This window comes from Guyanagaster necrorhizus (genome assembly GCF_019112545.1).
Source record: "Guyanagaster necrorhizus MCA 3950 unplaced genomic scaffold BT62scaffold_28, whole genome shotgun sequence".
NCBI lineage: Eukaryota > Fungi > Basidiomycota > Agaricomycetes > Agaricales > Physalacriaceae > Guyanagaster > Guyanagaster necrorhizus.
This window is the reverse complement of record NW_025064907.1, coordinates 18,441-36,058: the sequence shown is the minus strand read 5'-3', so window position 1 is coordinate 36,058 and position 17,618 is coordinate 18,441. Positions and strand designations below refer to the sequence as shown.

The 17,618-nt window shown below is 45.6% G+C and overlaps 6 protein-coding genes across 6 annotated transcripts; 2 read left to right on the top strand and 4 right to left on the bottom strand.

Moving 5' to 3' along the window:
* Nucleotides 1–453: 453 nt before the first annotated feature.
* On the top strand, nucleotides 454–1,249 carry BT62DRAFT_1010132 (uncharacterized protein; the record flags this gene model as incomplete). Its single annotated transcript, XM_043177617.1, has 3 exons — nucleotides 454–781; nucleotides 843–1,045; nucleotides 1,124–1,249. 3 exons carry the CDS (start codon nucleotides 454–456, stop codon nucleotides 1,247–1,249), a joined length of 657 nt encoding a protein of 218 aa, XP_043036045.1.
* A 632-nt stretch (nucleotides 1,250–1,881) lies between these two features.
* BT62DRAFT_1010131 (uncharacterized protein) lies at nucleotides 1,882–3,380 on the bottom strand (the record flags this gene model as incomplete). Its single annotated transcript, XM_043177616.1, has 3 exons — nucleotides 1,882–2,484; nucleotides 2,538–3,134; nucleotides 3,189–3,380. 3 exons carry the CDS (start codon nucleotides 3,378–3,380, stop codon nucleotides 1,882–1,884), a joined length of 1,392 nt encoding a protein of 463 aa, XP_043036044.1.
* A 456-nt stretch (nucleotides 3,381–3,836) lies between these two features.
* BT62DRAFT_973486 (alpha/beta-hydrolase) lies at nucleotides 3,837–6,029 on the top strand (the record flags this gene model as incomplete). The annotated part of the gene is made up of 9 exons (XM_043189116.1): nucleotides 3,837–4,148; nucleotides 4,206–4,304; nucleotides 4,359–4,446; nucleotides 4,502–4,579; nucleotides 4,631–4,839; nucleotides 4,890–4,928; nucleotides 4,981–5,080; nucleotides 5,132–5,718; nucleotides 5,773–6,029. Exons 1-9 carry the CDS (start codon nucleotides 4,028–4,030, stop codon nucleotides 6,027–6,029), a joined length of 1,578 nt encoding a protein of 525 aa, XP_043036043.1. The 5' UTR covers nucleotides 3,837–4,027.
* Nucleotides 6,030–9,518: 3,489 nt separating this feature from the next.
* Nucleotides 9,519–10,566, bottom strand: BT62DRAFT_982442 (uncharacterized protein; the record flags this gene model as incomplete). Its single annotated transcript, XM_043189683.1, has 4 exons — nucleotides 9,519–9,998; nucleotides 10,053–10,182; nucleotides 10,236–10,392; nucleotides 10,443–10,566. The coding sequence occupies 4 exons, from the start codon at nucleotides 10,564–10,566 to the stop codon at nucleotides 9,519–9,521; spliced, it is 891 nt and encodes a 296-aa protein (XP_043036042.1).
* A 179-nt stretch (nucleotides 10,567–10,745) lies between these two features.
* On the bottom strand, nucleotides 10,746–12,403 carry BT62DRAFT_922489 (uncharacterized protein; the record flags this gene model as incomplete). The annotated part of the gene is made up of 13 exons (XM_043184405.1): nucleotides 10,746–10,856; nucleotides 10,905–10,923; nucleotides 10,964–11,024; nucleotides 11,141–11,196; nucleotides 11,253–11,298; nucleotides 11,381–11,469; nucleotides 11,531–11,631; nucleotides 11,696–11,834; nucleotides 11,891–12,036; nucleotides 12,057–12,082; nucleotides 12,140–12,177; nucleotides 12,233–12,306; nucleotides 12,380–12,403. The coding sequence occupies 13 exons, from the start codon at nucleotides 12,401–12,403 to the stop codon at nucleotides 10,746–10,748; spliced, it is 930 nt and encodes a 309-aa protein (XP_043036041.1).
* Nucleotides 12,404–17,154: 4,751 nt separating this feature from the next.
* Nucleotides 17,155–17,618, bottom strand: BT62DRAFT_935841 (uncharacterized protein). Its single transcript, XM_043187021.1, has 2 exons — nucleotides 17,582–17,618; nucleotides 17,155–17,523 (listed from the first exon to the last, which is right to left on the bottom strand). Exon 2 carries the CDS (start codon nucleotides 17,490–17,492, stop codon nucleotides 17,163–17,165), a length of 330 nt encoding a protein of 109 aa, XP_043036040.1. The 5' UTR covers nucleotides 17,493–17,523; nucleotides 17,582–17,618; the 3' UTR covers nucleotides 17,155–17,162.

The following is a 17,618-nucleotide window of genomic DNA, read 5'->3' as shown; positions in this document are numbered from 1 at the left end:
CTCAGTCGGGCACAACGTGGGTGAAGCGACTGAGGCATACAGATAGGAACGGCTGGACTATATAGGTGATCGGGAAACGACAGGAGGTGTAAGTATATATAAGGCAAATAGAGCGAGTGATCAAAAGTAAGATAAGATGAAACGTACGGATATCCTCCAACAAAAGCTGCCATAATTACGCTACGCAGGAAAACTGTTGTAGGGAATGACGGGACTCTGCATCATCAGCCTGTTTACCGATCCCGATCCATTCTCAGTTCTTTTTGCGTTCGTCCCTTCTGACTGCTGACTGAAAGCAAGACGTCCAGTATGACGGGACCTCCTTTGAACTGGACACCTTGCACGAGGTGAACATGCCCCAATCACAATTTACCCTCTCACGACTTTACTCCTACTCACTACACTCTCAATGACGGAAATTTGGCGTGTCTTACCCATTCGAATGACGAACCTATGGAGAGCCAGGTCGCTCCGATTTGCGGAATGATATCCTCATATGAGACAAAGATCCAGGATATGGACACGGAGAAATCTCGTTTGGCACAGTTTATTTCCGACATGAAAAACCGTATCTCGCTTGCTCAGCAAAAAGTGGACACTCTCTGTCAGGAAAGACAGCGCATTTCCGACGCCAAAATCAAATGGAAGCAGCTCCTTCATCCAATTAGACAGTTCCCCGCAGAAATACTTCTTCGTATCTTCCGCTCGACTATTGACTTCCCCCATTTCGTACCGTACGAGGTGACCGCTGGGACTTTCATCCCGCTGAAATCACTCTTTGGTCGCCTGAGATGGTATGAAAGCAGTGGAGGACAGTAGCGCTGTCATTCCCGGGACTATAGTCGTCCAATACCTCGCATCCGAGATTTTCTGTGCCATCCCATCACTGCGTTTTTCATTGCCATCTTTGAAAAGCCCGTGTCTTTTTCCCACGGATGGAGAAGCCATTGATGACTACGAAGACCTGGTTTTGTTTCTCTGCCCGCTACTCCGCCGGCTTCATGTTGTCGAAGTTCCGCGTGTTGTCGCACTTCTTTTGCCTTCCGTGGACGCAGATTACCCACTTTTCGAATGATGGACGCTTGCTCATGCCCAATCGCCTCCCGTTCGGCTCGTGAATGAGGTCAATCTATGTCGATTTATCGATGCAGATGATGTGGCAGATGAAGACGAGGTGGAACGTATCGCCATTCTTTCGCACCTATACCTTTACGGACTGGGATACCTCCGAGCCCGTATCGGGTTCTAAAACCACCTGTCCATTGTTAAATCTTTGCACATATGCTGGTGCAGTGACGGCAGGGACTATCAACAAGTAGGGCATCAAAGGGATTGCGTGGTTTTGCGTCTTGTCCTTCATGAAGATAGATATGATGACGATTGACGGGCCAATAGCCGCACTGGTACTAAGGCGACGTTGACGAACAATCCAATCCAGTTAAGACAAGAGATGCAGCTTCTACATCTGCAGTAGGCCTATGAAGGGCCCGGTGCCTGGCTTGGGCTTCATCAAGTAACCCTAACCTAGGTACTTGTTTCTGTTGACCATTGCCTGGAATCCATCTAGCGCGAAGGCATTTCATTTCTGTAGCTGTAGCAGCCATGTAGAGCTACATCCCATGCGTCAGCGCAGAAGTCCGTCGTAAAAGTAAGCGAAACCGTCGCAAACTGTCTGGATATCAGGACCACTTTCAACAGTCGTCCAAACTGCACGACAAGCGTGCATAGGTATTCCGATTTCCCCTAATAAAAAAGAGATTGCAGTACAACAGACTTGCTATAAATACATTGACGTCAACGAAAATGCAGGTAGAGCAGTACGAGAGGGATGAATAGTCCCGAATGGCATGCCAAAGTGAGATTGATTGAAAAAAGCTTGTATCAATGCGGCGAGATAGGTAGTAACGGGGAAGATGTGGACAATCGTGTGCGGGTATCGGAAGAAGGCACATCTGCCCAGGGAGAAGACCCTTCGTCCCATGGCGGCGACGGCTTACGCTGACGCAGTGTTTCTTCAGCTTCTTCCTCCTTGTCTGGGTATCGGATCATTCTCTCCTCCGCCCATTGCGAAAGCGACGACGATTCGATAAGTGACGGCGATGGGACCGTACTCCGATGTTGGGGGGTAGGGTTCTCTTCCGCCAGCTCCTCTCCATCCCCTGCTGCAGCAGGGCCTATCTCGGCGGTTAAGACCGGCGAGAACGTCTCTCTGGACACGGATGGCGACGATAGCGACGATGCAGAAGCTGGTCGCGACTTTACACCAACCTCTGAAGAAGATCGCGAGCGAGTCTCTGATAGTGCGAGGTTCTCCATCGATGGATCTGGCGTCCTAAAACTGGATGAAGAGCCCCGCAAATGGACATTCTCCCCTTCCACGACCCTCAAGGCGCTCTTGAGAGCCTCCTTCTCTTGCCTGGCTTCCCTCAGCTCTTCCTCTGTCTCAGCCAGCTTGATCCTTTCCGTCGCCACCATCTTGTTCGCCTGCCATCATGATCATCAGTAATAATTATAGCAGATCAAAAAAGAGAACTCACCTCTTCGAATAGGGCCTGAGATAACGACTCGAGCTCTGCCTCCAGCGCCGCCTTTTCGCGAACAACGACCTTATGCGCCACCCGTTCCTTCTCTAGCGACGCCATCAGCTCTTCCATTTCCTTGTCTTTGCTGGCATTCACACTCGCCATTACAGGTAGACTGGGCATCGACGGTGACGTGAGCGTCGGATTAGGCGATGATGGGCCATGCCCGAGATTCGGTGTCCCAGGTCGACTGGACGCGCGCGACGCGGAACTGGAGGAGGTGAACCGGAACTTATAAAAGAACCTGCTGTCCTGTTGCTGTGGTGGTGGTGGTGGTGGCGGCGGTGTGCCTGCTAAGGACGGCAACGAAGGCGAGCTCGACAGAGATTTCATCGCCACGCCATTCTCCGGTACGATATCAATGCTCTGGCTCTTCTGCCGGTGGTCCGAACTGCTCGACCTTCTCCACCCAATGTCGTTCGCATGACCTTGCTTCAATGCCTCCTCGAGCATCTCGTTGTTGGCAATGACGAGCTTCAGATTTGATTTGGTGACGTTTAGCTGGACCTCGAGGTCTGCCTGGGTCTTGTAGGCTTCGCTAAGGAGTGTTGACTGAGATTACTGTAGATCAGTATTGGGCGCATCGTCAACATCCAGAGTACTCACCAGTTCAGTAACCCGGGTAATAACCATACTCAGCGCCAGGCGCAAATCGTCCTCCTGCCCGTCTGCATGCACGCGTCGAGTATCATGTAGTTCTTCCTCGATAGCAAGAAATAACGGATCCGAAGAGGATTTTTGCTGCGTTGCGTTCAAGCCATCCAAACGCCTGTTGGTGGCATTGGTCCCACCGTTCATGCGTGTAGAAGGAAAGTGGAGCATCCCAAGCACGACCGCCGTCGTGAACGACGACAATGGGGAGCAGGAGGAAAGGATTTTTGTGACCGTGATACGACGTTACCGATGTGACGCGAGGGACGGTCGGACCGACATCGCCGACCTCAACCTGACCAGTGACCAGGTTCCCGACGCGTTTGGTCCAGAAAGTAGCTAGCAGCAGTGATGGGCTACACTCTTGATCTCGCATAATTACCTGTTCAATAAATTCTCGATGCTACATTCAGTTGCCGACTTCGCGGAACTGCCTGCCTATTTTTTCGAATTCGTATCTTATCCCCAGAAGATCCAGGTCCGGATACCATGCTTATCACGAGAGTCATGCTGCTATAGTTGCCCGAGGCAAACATAGAATACGTGAGTGAATAATAGCTTTGTCAATGTTCCCGCCAACCTTTGTTTTCAGGAAAGCTAATCCCTGCCTTCTTCCACCCTGATGGTAGTGACAGAAATATACGCCAGGGTCCAGTAAATAGCAATCAGTGCTAGAAATCGCGTTTGAATAACCTATCAAGCTATCTTTCCAAAATCCGATCTATTTCCGGGGAGCGTGCCCCGAATATCGATATATATTCATCGGTCCGTGGCCTCGTCGAACACTTTCCTTCATGGCATCGGTCCCCCACATACACGATGAGCTTGCTGCCAATCCCGAACGTGTCGTTGTAGACACCAAATACGGTAGTGTGACCGGTGGTCGAGCGAAGAATGGGACAGCCACGTTCTTAGGTGAGAATCAACGTTCATCTCACGATGGCGTACAGTTTATCGTGTATGAACTTTCAGAGGTGCCCTATGCGCTACCACCTGGACGATTCATGGATCCGGAACCACTTCCATTGGACTACAAGTACGAGAAGAAGGAGTACATCACGGAGGATACCTGTGAGCAGCTAGTGTATACACGTCTTCATTGATACGGACGTGACACTTCTACAGGGGCATTTCAGCCAAGAAGAGACGGCCAAGCGGCCGCCGGGAGTTACCATGTCGATCAAGTGGGCTACGGAAAACCCTCCGAGAATCCGTGTGTCCCATTGTTCTTTTCGACCCCTTCCATGAGATGAGTGAATAATCTCTAGTCTCTTCGTGAACATCTTCGTTCCGTCGTCTTTCCCGTCTCAGAAAGGATTCCCAGTCAAGGTATACTTGCATGGAGGGTAAGAGCCTCATCTACAATATTCAGCTGATCCTCTCAGTTGGCAAGAAAGGTTCCTGCAATACAGTTCTCCACATCGTATAACGTATCAAAACCAATTCGTGGCTGCAGACCGTTCGGAGGTGTGGGTAAACGTCGGTTACCGCCTCTCCGCCTTTGGATTCCTGGCGTGTGATGAGCCCTTGGTGAAGGGAAATTTTGGTTTCAAAGACCAGTGGGTCGCGCTAGAGTGGGTGAGGGACAATATCAGCGTTTTTGGAGGTACGAGTAGCTGAGCTCGCATAATAACCTCATCACTCACTCGCGGACAGGAAACCCGGAAGACGTCCAGCTCGTCGGATTATCGGGAGGTACGGCATTGATTATTAAAGGAGCTCATTGGTCTAACAGACCGATTTAAAGGCGCCCATGCCGTTCATCAGAATCTACATCACGTTTCCCATCTTCCCGAGGGCGCCCAGTCCCCATTCCAATCTGCTCATCTAATGTCAAATGCCATGGTGTAAGAATCACGCCTATATGAACTGCAATAACAATCTCATCGTTCTGACAGTCTGACCCCAAAGACGCGAGCAGAAATGCGCCCTCAATTCCAAGCCTTCTGCCGTGCCCTACACCTTGACCCCACCTCATCTACCATCCTCGACGACCTTCGCGCAGTTCCTGCCGAAACAATATGTCGCACCATCGAAAGCAAAGCAGCCGGGCCAAACAATAGCACCTTCCGCGGATGTGTGGACGACGACTGGCTAACCTCAACAACCGATACGATGACATGGCAGCGCTCAGGAGCCTTCGCCAAGGCGCTCAAGGACAAAGGCGTCCGTAGTGTTATCCTCGGAGACCTAACAGACGAGTGGTACTTCTACTCCACCTCGTCCGTCATCGAGAAACCAGCAGACATCGTTCCCAATCTGGAGAGGTATTACCAGGACGATATCGCGGAGAAGATTATGGGCCAGTACGAGATACTGGGAGATGATGCCACCCCAGAGGAGTGCGCGAGGATGTTTGGAAGGATGACTTCTGATTATCAGGTGCACTTGCCGGTGAGGATACTCGCGAGGGATTTGCACGATGCAGACTTCCCTGTGCTGAGATACGAGATTCGATGGACGCCAGAGCAGAATAGGACGAACGGTGTGTGATTTCATGTAGTTGATTATTTTGTGTGTACTGATTATCTTTTGGAAGGATACGTTACACATGGTACGGACACGTATCTGTGGCATCTTCGCCTCCCGTCACTGGAACCTTCTCAAGCGGAGATTGCCAAAGCATGGATTAGACGCGTTGATGATGAGAGGGTAGCCGTTGAGCGCGCGGATAAACCCGCAAGAGCGAATAATGAGGTATTTGCTCTATGTGAAGATAAGTCTATCAAATGGGTGGAGGACGGTAAGTGGAACGAGAAGATGAGGCTTCTTGTTACGCTCCCGGGAGAGGTATAGTTGGGATATATACTCACAATCCAATTTCTTGCACCAGTTGGTAGGTAGATAATACTGCAATGTTGAGCGTGACCAGCGTTCGGCACTCGCAAATCCCATGCGCGGTCAATCATCAGGCAACTCGGACCGTTGCCGCGTCGGAGCTACTAAAAAGAGCCAGCGCGACGCGGTGTCAAGCCACGTGATAGGAGGTTTCTTCCTCTTTCCACCTGGACCTGGACCCGTTCAGCCACGTACTCGGGTCACGCCGCAATTGTACATTGCCCCTTTTCGTGCTGACCGAGGTTCTCCACCATGTGTTCTCTTTTTTCCTGCTGGCGCTCGACGTCCCGGTGAGACTGGGAAATTCATTTCATCGATCCAAATTTGCTATCAGGCGCCCATCGAACTGCGGATCTGTATCTCGTTCTCACTGTATCTGTGCCAGCTCTTTTCATCTCTTGTTGAAACTGGATTACAAGAGGTGTTTTCGACTTTATTAAGTTCTCGGCAGTGGTCGTTGGCTCTAAATGAGATCATTGATTTCGTTTTTTGCCTTCAGATTCTAACTAAATCTAGCATCGCCATCCAGAAATTATAACCCAGACACTGTATGCCGTTGTTCACTCTCTGTTGCCCTTGGTTCCTGCCTATAGGCATCCTCCGAGGTATCCTCCCATTGAGCTTATTAAATGTCTCCTTTCAATGGTGGCATCTTCATAATTTCCTAGCCGTTAGTAATACATCGGAGACATATGGCTATTCATTCATTTACCCATGACCCACTTGTTAGCGCTCCATAAATGGGATTCCACGTGAGAGTGGCCTTTTTGCTGGGGTTCATTTCGCCCGAGTCTTTGAAGACTATGAATGGAAGGTCCAGAGTCTAATACTCGGTAAATGAAGTACCGTTAAGAAAAGCCGAGGTGTAGCTGAAAAGAGATGTATTCGAGCAGATATTCTCCAAAAGAATTATGTTGTGATGAAAACAGTAAACCTGGAGTGGTTCTATAAACAGTACTCAAAAGTTCTCCAGAGCCAAGCTGTTCATCTTTATCTTCTAGGTTAGAAAATGTGAAAGAATGCCTAGTTGAGACATCTAACTCAAGCACATGAGATAGAGGATTCTGTAAATTCTCTGGGAATAAAAGATTCTGTTGAGAGTGCATGTGAAGTGTGGTTTCTTGAAGTAGAAGCTGATGCTTCAGATGGTGGTCCAGATAAGTGCATATTGGAAGCTTGTAACTGTCATCATAACACAGTGTTTTAAAGACCTCAGCCTTGTACTAGAATGTAGGATTCAGTTCTCTCAAATTTAGATGAAATTATGAAAAATTCATATCTACAGCAAGTAGGATACTGATACAAAGAATGAATTAAAGAGTAATATTTATAGTATAAATGTAATGAAGACATCTGAGATAAAAATATCTCTCTTGCAGTGGGCTTCAGAAATGATAAACCTGTACTTCAATAGCAATAATAAACACAGAAACTCATAAGAGTCTGGTTTTAATAAAAAAAATCAGATGTTAGTGATGTCAGTGGACTTATGGTGTACTTTTGTACAGTTGACTGTTAGGCCCAAGCTTCACATGACTATTAACACGTGATAAACAGTTCGGTACCTCGCACTTCAGGTATGTCTGACTGAGTTCACTGATGTGTTAACAGAGTTGTGTAGTCAAGGCAATTGCAAGTTGCTCGAGATAGAATGGTAGAGAATAAACTTTAGTTCGAGACTGAGGTATTACAGTGAGAACTAAGCTACTTAAATACTGTTCTGTTATCTGGCTATTAATATCTGTTTACAAAAGATATTGTCTGCTGTAGAGCTGTTTCCCCTGCTGTTGCCAGGCTCTCCACAAAAGCTGTTGTCTTGCTGTTATGCTTGTTATCTGGGCAGTGCAAGGTGGAACAAAAGGAGCATTGTCTCTCCCTTCACAGCACACAGCAATGCGATAGGAGAGTGACCGACTGGGTTGCTGAGCTAAGCGTTCCCACGGCCCTAAGCGCTGGCCTAAGCGCCCTGACTAAGCAAAGATAGGGGTCATTTCCGAGGAAAAAGAAAGAAAATAGAAAGAAAATAGGAAAAATCGTAACATTGACAGTATCTTTAATGCAACTTATACACTGTGACTTTTTGATCTGCAACCTAATACTCTTGGTGAAATACTACAATCTGGACTTGAAGAGGTGGAAGAGATCTAAACCATCAAGATGGGAAGGCAATCAGTATCATTCTGTTACTAAAGCCTTCTATAGATATGGAGAAAACTGGAGATAGCTTGCAGAAAGATACTCCAGTAATGGTTGTATAATCTGAACTGTAGAAACTATTGGAGGAATATCTGGAGATACACAAATGTCAGTAAAATAGTCCATGCTGGGACTGAAACTAGTGAGTTAAATGAGATAAAAATGATACTAAACTTTTGACTTTCAGTTTGGAAACCTAGGAAGCACAATAGGATGAAAACACAGTTGGAGTTGATAATAAATGGTTTAAGAACAGTGGGTGTTGAAAAAGATAACACAGGTGGTTGATAAAATGAGCTGAAAAGTGAGGATCCAGTGACATATACTCTAAGAGAATGTATAACTTTAATGGCATGTAGAATGAGAAAACTGGCATGGAATTAGTTCTTTTATTCTTGTGCTAGATCTGTTAATACTTGGAATTGGCCAGAAAACATACACAAGGATTGTCTGTCTTTACTGTATCTTGGTATTCAGTTTTTACACCTAAGTCTGTAAATAATATCTTAGTAAGACTGTATAACTTTAGCTTAGTAAAATTCTTGAAATATATGATAATTATTATTCATTTTTCATAGCAGCAAGACAATATAATCAGTTCAAGAGTAGTTAAGTCATAGACTTCAACACTGAACATCACAAGAAAACTGCTGTGAGACTACAGAGTGTGGAAATATTTCATCCTGAAGCAAGTGGCCAGGAGAGTATCAGTTTTAGATATGACTTGGCATTCAACAGCCTTAGTAAAATGGTCTTTTGAGTCCAATAACATTGATTAATTAGAGAGTACCCAATTATGACATGAGTGACATATACTGAAGGTTATATGTTATATTCTTTGATTGGTGTCTGTGCTCAGTAATTATGATGACTGAATCTAGAAGGATCAATGAATATAGTGCCTAGAGGTGTAGAATGATGTGACATTCACTACATAAAATGACTGTAGGAATGTAGGTCCAGTTATAGTTGAGACAATATTAGACTTGTTGTAGAACAGAAAATACCACTGAGGTCTGGTTATAGGAAATACATAAATTCAGGGTGTACAGAGCCTGGAGGCTCATCACTGCCCCAAAGAAAAACACAGGTATATTGTAATGGAAAAAGAGATACATCTGAAGCAAGGCATAGAGATACAGGAATCAAAACTGTAGATATAATACAATGCAAATATCACAGCACATCATGTATGGGTATCATCGCTTGAAGAAATACAACAAAAAGCGGCATCAAAAGTCAGCCGAGTCATCAGAAAAACGAACAGAGGTGATACACAATCCATAATAGGGTCACGAAGCCTACATTCGGCGCGACCCATTGTCGGCCCGCGCCATCCACAAGAGGAACAGCGGCTTCGATCGTCAAATTTAGGCAATTCAGCGTGTTGGTATCTACCCAAGAAGGTATTGGCGTATCCGCGGTATCATTCTCTAGTGCTCCGGTATTGTTGTACCCGTCTACCGTCAAAGCCACAGTGCTTGCACGATAATACTGCACAGACTGCTCCGGCTTGGGCGTACTGGCATCCGAGTCATTGAACGTTATTGGCGTGCTGGATGTAGAAGTAGTATTGATCACCGAAGAGCAATTGCTGTTGACGTCCGTAATAAGTGAGGCCACGGTATCGTTGTCAGCCACAACATGGAACGTAGCGTTCCCCGAACTTGCAGGGAATGTGGCGTAGGTCATGGCTCCTCCTGGCCGACTCGAGTTATCCGGACGTCCGTACTTTTAATGGTGGTGAGTCAAAGACCACGGAACGGACGGAAAAAAGTATCACACCTCGCTGTCGTGTAAGTACGCAGCCGACCCCAGCCCAATACCGCCCCACGCTATTGGCCAGTAGTAGAATGGGAACCCCAGCCCAGCGACACCGCGGCTTGTGATACCTGGATATCCGCTCCCGTAGGTTCTACCGAGGACCATTAACCGACGCGTGTCTTCTGAGGATGAATTTGGACGTACCTCGTGCCAACCACCTGGTCCCTGGTCCCTCCGCCTTGCGTGCGTCCAGCAAAGAGCTGCCCAGAAGGAATAGTGGACACAGCACCGCCGCCCTTTCCATACGAAGTAGCCTGCTTTGAGGTCCCACTGGTACTTATAGACTGAGTACGCGTCGAACCTGAATATCTCGTGAGGCGCAGTGATGAATGACAAGTAATCGTGGCGCACCGGAGGAGCGGCTCCCACTTGAACTAGTGCTGGTCTTCCTAGTTCCCCTACTGCTGCTATTTTTACCGCCGCCCTTGCGACGGTATATTTTTCGCGGGGGCTGAGAGATGAAAGGAACGTACATGTGGGAGTGACGGAACCTGCTTCCCTTGGAATTTTTATTGTGACACCTGTACAGCCTCCTCCTATATGGCGAAGGAGAGACGGATCAAATGGGCTGTCATCGGAACCATGAGGCTATGGTGGTTGGCGAAAAAGTTTTTTTATGCTGTTCACAAAACAGCGGTGAATGTTATAATCGTCCTATACGCGTCGGACACCAACGTCAACTTTAGGATCTCCAGTACTCAATTCGAGTCTCGCTTGGAGGGAGCTTGGAGCCGCCGAAAACGGGAATGACTCAGTCCGAACTTCCTGGAAGCATCCATTAGATCCGAGAAGTACATTTGTGGCTGTACGTACCTGGGATACAGCAACACGCCTCGAGCCGTGAGCACAAGGTTTACAAATAATACAATTACAGTGCCTTCTCGGCTGTTGATATATGCCATTCTACAACATGTTCGATACAGTGCGTACGTCCTACAGTCAATGCGATTCAGTCCACAGTCATATATGCAAATAGAAACTCAGGAAGAAACACCATTCTCAAGCAATACAGATGTCCACTTTCAAACGGCCGTGCATCGATTCCTTACTCCATGCGAACTCCTCGTACCAATCGATAGCCATCTGCGGCGCCTGAATATTACGCCTGAAAAAGTATGGGAAAGATCAAGAACAACGAGGACGATGCATGAAATAACTTACGTGTCGATAGTGTGCTTCACTAAGCCATCAGACGACCTCGTGTAGTCTTCGCAGGGAAGGTCACAGCAGTGAACAGTGAACACTCAAGAATACCTGATCGAATAGCACCGCCTTGAGGCACTTAATACTGTTGTCGGACCCAACCAGGCAGCCATCATTGACAACAGCTGGATTTACATTGGACGTCGGTCCAGGTCTATGTTTCTCATGAAAGTGCCTGACATAGAACGCAATCGATAAATTGTCTTGAAAATGAATGAGAAATGAACACATGTCACATCTCTCCAACCGTACGCCACACTTGGGTGAATTCCGTCTGCGCTATGGTTTCTGGGTCATTGCTGGCACTCAAGAAGCAATGGTGGTATATCCAGCTGTGCTATGGACGCCGTATCGGGATTGAACCCTATGGAGCGGGTCACACCATTCCACACACCGCGCACCGTGTACGATTTCGAGTTGAGGCGTCTCTTGGGATCCGGCGGTATGGCGTCTCCGTGAGGTGAGATCATCAGGGATTGATGGGCGATGGTATCAGGGTACGCAAGAGAAACCAGCTTTTGAATGGCGAGATGACAGGTTCTGGAAAGAAAATAGTCGACACCAGTCACAGGTGAACTAGTTTGTCATCAACGGACGAGGTCGGATTCGGTCCTATCACAAACTCTGCCAGTTGGCGGTGGACATGGTATCTCGAAGCAACGCAGAAATCCGATAAGTTTGTATTCATAGCCCATGTCGGCAGGAAGTACATTCGTCCCAGCTCTTTCTCCCCCCTGTAATTCTGGAATACCGTCAGCATACTTGGATAAGGAGCAGATCAACACTTTCTAGCATATTCCAGAGGTATCATGGAAACGATCGAGCGAGAAATCGTGACCTCTTACTGTGTACGGGAAAGTCAATATCTCGGACCTCTTTCAGGCTGTAAAGGTCACGGTATATGCGCACATATTGAAACCTATATCAAGAAAACATACTGAACCTTGGTGCATGCATTGTCGATTCGCACATGAAGGCTGAAATCTGGAAAACGGACGTATTTTTGACAGTGCTGCAGCGCGACATCAGTACTTGGTGGAGCAAAAACAATGCAGCTAGCACTTTGTCTCATAGATGAAACTAACCCATTCCAGCTCAGACATACCCATTGGAGGCCTCGGTAAATCAACAACATTTCCGCACGTTGCCTTCTACAGTGGCCGACGCCTTATCCATGAGAGCGGCGCCAAGGTCGTTGGTCAGACGAGCAATGTGAAAAAGGTGGAGCAGTTCTAGACACATAAACAGAGAAATTCAGCTGTTGCCCGCTCCTACAGTCTGAGAACATGTACGGGTCCCGGTTTCATAATCGGGGTACGGATCCAGAATGCCAAAATTCGGATATTCGGGGGTCCGGGGATGTTAATTTGAAATGGAATTCACATGTGCGTTACCTCGCTGACTGTGACACAAACGTGTCAATCAACCCGCCATGTGTGTCATTTCAAACAACAAGCTAAGTACAGGTCATTAGACCTGAGGAGGATATTTCAAACTTGTAAGACCTATAATTGCCACAAAATCACAAGAAACCGGTTCTAAAACAAAAAGTTCAGTCCACATGCATGTTGATCAGGAACTTTGCCAAACTCCAAAACACCTTGCCACCTGCATCCAACCACTGCTTGACAAAAGGTGACATTCAACCTTCAAACTGCTCCCACAACTGCCCATGCCCAAGAATTATCTACCTCTATAAATTACTCTACCTGGGTGAGAGTACTTTCACTCCTCTAAAACTCATGTCTCATTGGTGGTGGCAGACTTCAAATCTTTGACAATGTCACAGTAAAATCAGTGGAGCTGAAAACCTTGCTCTGGCTGCTCCTGCCCCAATCATAAGCTGCCATCCTATGACTTCTCTACAGAAATTATTGATCTCCAATATCTGGACCAGTTGATGTACTGCAACAACAAACTGTCACCAACCAAAGCAGATGAACTAAAATTGGCCATATTATCATACAAGCAGCAGGTTCAGAGTGTGGTCACTGAGAAAGCAAAGTTGGACCAAATGCTAGCAAAGATGCAAAAATCTGTCAAAGAGAAAGCTAGGATCTTGGGTAGAGAGAAAGAGTGACTTTTGGCTGCTATAGATCACAGAAAACATGTTCTCAGCTCTATATGATGCCTTCCAGCAGAAATTCTGCTTCAAATATTCCATCATACCATTGAATTCCCCATTCATCACACACATCCTGACAACAGTTATCTGTGGACCTCTTGTAACACTAATGACCCTATGTGGACCTCTTATCCCACTGATAACCCTTTGTGGTCCATAGAATGTGTTTCCAAGGACTGGAGGGTGGTGGCATTGTCATATCCTGAGCTGTGGACATATGTTGACATCATCCTAGATGATGGACACATTCCATTGTACACACAGTGTCTGGGTGAACAATTCAGGCATTCATGAAATTGCCCATTATTGGTCTCTATAACACATATAAATGTCAACAATCCTTCTGGATTTCCGGAACAACTTGCCAGAATTCTATACACTGTGTCTCATGATATCCAAGAGCTCTATTTATCTCTCTGTTTACAAACATTCATTGAACTTTCCCAGCTACAATTACCATTGCTGTCATTGGAAAGATTTTTGTTCTGTTCCCTTGATAATAATGCCTTCACTAATGCATATGGAAAACTATGCTTATTGCAAACATCCTCAAAGCTCTGAGATGTAGAGATCATTGGTGTCAGTGAATCCAGCCATTTTGTCATTCTTCCTTAGCACCAGATTGTCAGGTACAGAAGCAACCATAACTATATGATTGAAGATGGCATGTGCTCCACCACATATGCTCAACTGAAGGTTCTCAGGAAACTTACACAGCTAGAAGAATGCACTTTGCATATTGAAGAACCTTCTACTAAGGGTGCATTCAATAACAAAGTCTTTCCTCTCATGTGCACAAATTTACAGTCAATGAAGATTTTCTCACATATACTTGACTCAGAAAGCAGCTCTGACATGGTGCTTAAGTAGATCCTCACTCAACTCATATTGCTTGCACTCATTTTGTTGGAAGTAGACTGTCTATCTCATGAAGAATCTGGGACATTCATCACTATCTGAGATCTCATTGTCATATCTCAATGCCCTATCACTGTCCTCTATTTTGATCATGGCTTCATTTCAGAGGAGGATTTACTTGATATTCTTTGTGTGGCACCTATTTTGGTAGACATATGGCTCACTCATGTCAACATTCTGCTTCACAAAGTCTTTGCTGAGTTGAACCTGAAGCTTGACAGAACAACAATTCTTGTTTCTCATCTGCAGACACTTCACCTCAGCAGAAGTATTGCATTTGATATGGAGGCATTCATTGAAATAGTGGGCATACAATGGCATCTTGCTTCTTGTCAAGGTCATTATTGCATCCAGTGCTTGAAGGAAGTCAATCTATGTCACCTCATCATAATAGATGCAAATAATGAAGTAAATGATATAACAGCTCTTCTGCATTGGACAAGTACATGGCAGAGGGATTGAGTGTTACATATAGCACTGAACACATACTAAACATGGAAGAGTGACAATTCAGCATACACACCTTTTATATAACATCAAATTTGATCAAGTCTGTGTTATTGATTTATCCAAAGACAACTGAGGATAGAAAATATATTTTGCTATCATAACAGCATTCAATATGACTGATGTGCTAGCTATAAGAATCTCATAAGTAATGCATGTGAATAAGGCCTGTGACACCAGATGGGATTTTCACCCTATTCATAATCTTATGTGGACAATTGAAGCCATGTCAAGGTAGTGGAAGATGGTTATGATGTCTTTTCCTGAACTCCAGTCATACATGAATATTTCTTCCACAGACCCTGCAAACAGCAGTCCTCTCTCTATGTGGAATGTCTTGGAGAACAGTTTATTCAGTTGGAAAATTGGCCATTATTTGTCTCCACTGCTAGTAGTAACAAATACTATGCCATGAAGGTTCCTTCTCAGTGGCTGGCTAAAATCCTATTTGATATTTCTCTCTCCATCAAAGAACTCCACATTTTCCTGCATTCAAAGACATTCTGCTGAATGAAATGCTTATGACTATCTTTGCCTTTCATAGAAAAGCTTAATGAGACAATCCACTTGTCTCCTTCAGTGCCAATGCTTCAAGCCCTGGGAGTCATTGACATTGATGAACTGGTCAGTTATTTCATTCTTCCATGGCACCAGATTAATACCTATGAAAGCCACCATAGTAACACAGGTCATTTCAATATAGGTCTGATATCGCTTCATCATCTCATGCTCAGCTAGAGAGTTGCTCTCTACTTTGTGAACATAACACTATGAAACTGGAAGATGATAGCAATAGAGCTTATCCTCTGACATGCACACATTTGCAGTCATTAAATCTTGTGTCACATGTGGCTTGTCTATGCAATGAGTGGCCAACAACTCTGAAACAGATTCTCTCCAAACTTACACTCTCTGCCCTTGTTTCTCTGACAGTGGACAGCATGTCATATGAAGAAACTGACACCTTCACTTTGAATGTGGTTCACTTATATTGATATTTCTCTCTATGAAGCCCTCACCAAGTTGACCCTAAACATTGATGGAACAGCAATTCTTCTTCTTTGTCTCCAGACACCTCACCTTGGTGGAAGTATCATGTTTGATATGAAAATATTCATCAATATGATGGAGACATGGTGGAATCTTCCTACCCTTTATTCTTATATGCAGTGGCTCAATTAACCCATCCTTCTTGATATATCCACAATACTGTGCTGCATTCTACTGAGGATGCTTCATCAGTATCTCACAGGCCTGAGCCTCTTGGATCATATATGGCCAAATGATGTTTCTGTTGAGATGCTCTGGATAGAAGTGGCATATCATACCAATCTTGACATAAGTGTTTTTGGAAAAGGTTCCCCAGTGCAGATTAATCCAGGTGGAGGCACAGTTCGGTATAGGGTACATGATATGAGCTTGGCATAACAACTAAGAGTGGATATGGCCACATCATCTTCATCACAGGAACACCAAGAGGAAAGTTGAAGTTAAAAAAAAATTGTCTCCCTCTGAGACCAGAGCAGTTCTCATTAATGGAGTGGTGAGTCAGCTGTAATATTCATGATTTTGATATCATAAACAAGGTGCCCATTTGCCATTGGTGACTTTGGTGGACATCAGGATGAGAGTCACAAAAACATGAAGAATTTGAGCCATGCAGAGTTAGTGTTTTGGGGCATTTCAAATCTAAACTTTGCTCTATAGCTCTATGGAACATCATATTAAATTTGACAGATGTAAGTACTATACTGTGCACTGTAATCATGGCTAGGCCAATCTTTCATCTCTCTGGAAAGGCACTACTTCAGCTCCTTAGTTTATCAAGTCAGTCTTCTTGCACCATGCCATTGGTTCCAAATTCAGAATATCTCCAAAAGATAGCCTGGCAACATTTCCTGTGTCTTGGTTTCTGGAATGATCTGCTTTTACAACTGCACACCAGACCAAACCAGCGACATGTTCCCAGTGTTCTGGCAAATTTAACTCCAGTCAGCAGTCACTGATGATGAACTTGTACTTTCTTTTCTGTTGCACAGGATGGAGGATCAGTCTTGCTAGTACTAGCGGTTTCCATGACTCCAAGGCCGTAATGTGATATAATCACAAGTTTGAGATGTAATAGTGACTTGGTGTGAGTGATGGCTGAAGTATGTTTCCCTTCCATGAAAAGTTATCAACCTTACGAGGTAGAACACCATGTTAGGTATGTTTAATCCTTTTCATTCTTATTGACATGCAGTGAATGTACAGACTTACACCTATGCAAACACTTTTACCCTAGCTAATTCTCAAAGACGGTGCGAGTATCGAAGAGCTCAGAACTCCGCATCATTGGCCAGCATGATGAGTTCCTTCACAATGGCTTTCTTCATCATATCATCAATGCCCTTGCAGGAATCCCGATGTGTCTGCCACATCCTAACATCAAAATCTTTACGAGTAAACAGTATGCGGTCGTTACACCCCAAGCAGCGTACAGACTTTGGCCGCATAGTAATAGTGTCCACCCATTCGTCGACCCCGAGCAGTCGTCGCCCAGTATTGCTGTCGATTTCCGGCCTTCCTGGCATATAGTTGAAGAAGCTGGTCGTGACAAGAGCAAATGTATCGCGGATGATATAGCGGAAGGATAAACGTTGTTTCATCGTGAGGATAGAGTGTCCCCCGATGAGTAATCTGGGAGGGAGTAGGTGGGGGCCATGTGAAGACTAGTAATACAACATGGATCACTCACTTCGAGCTCGGGGATTGGAGCCACTCGTCTCGATAAG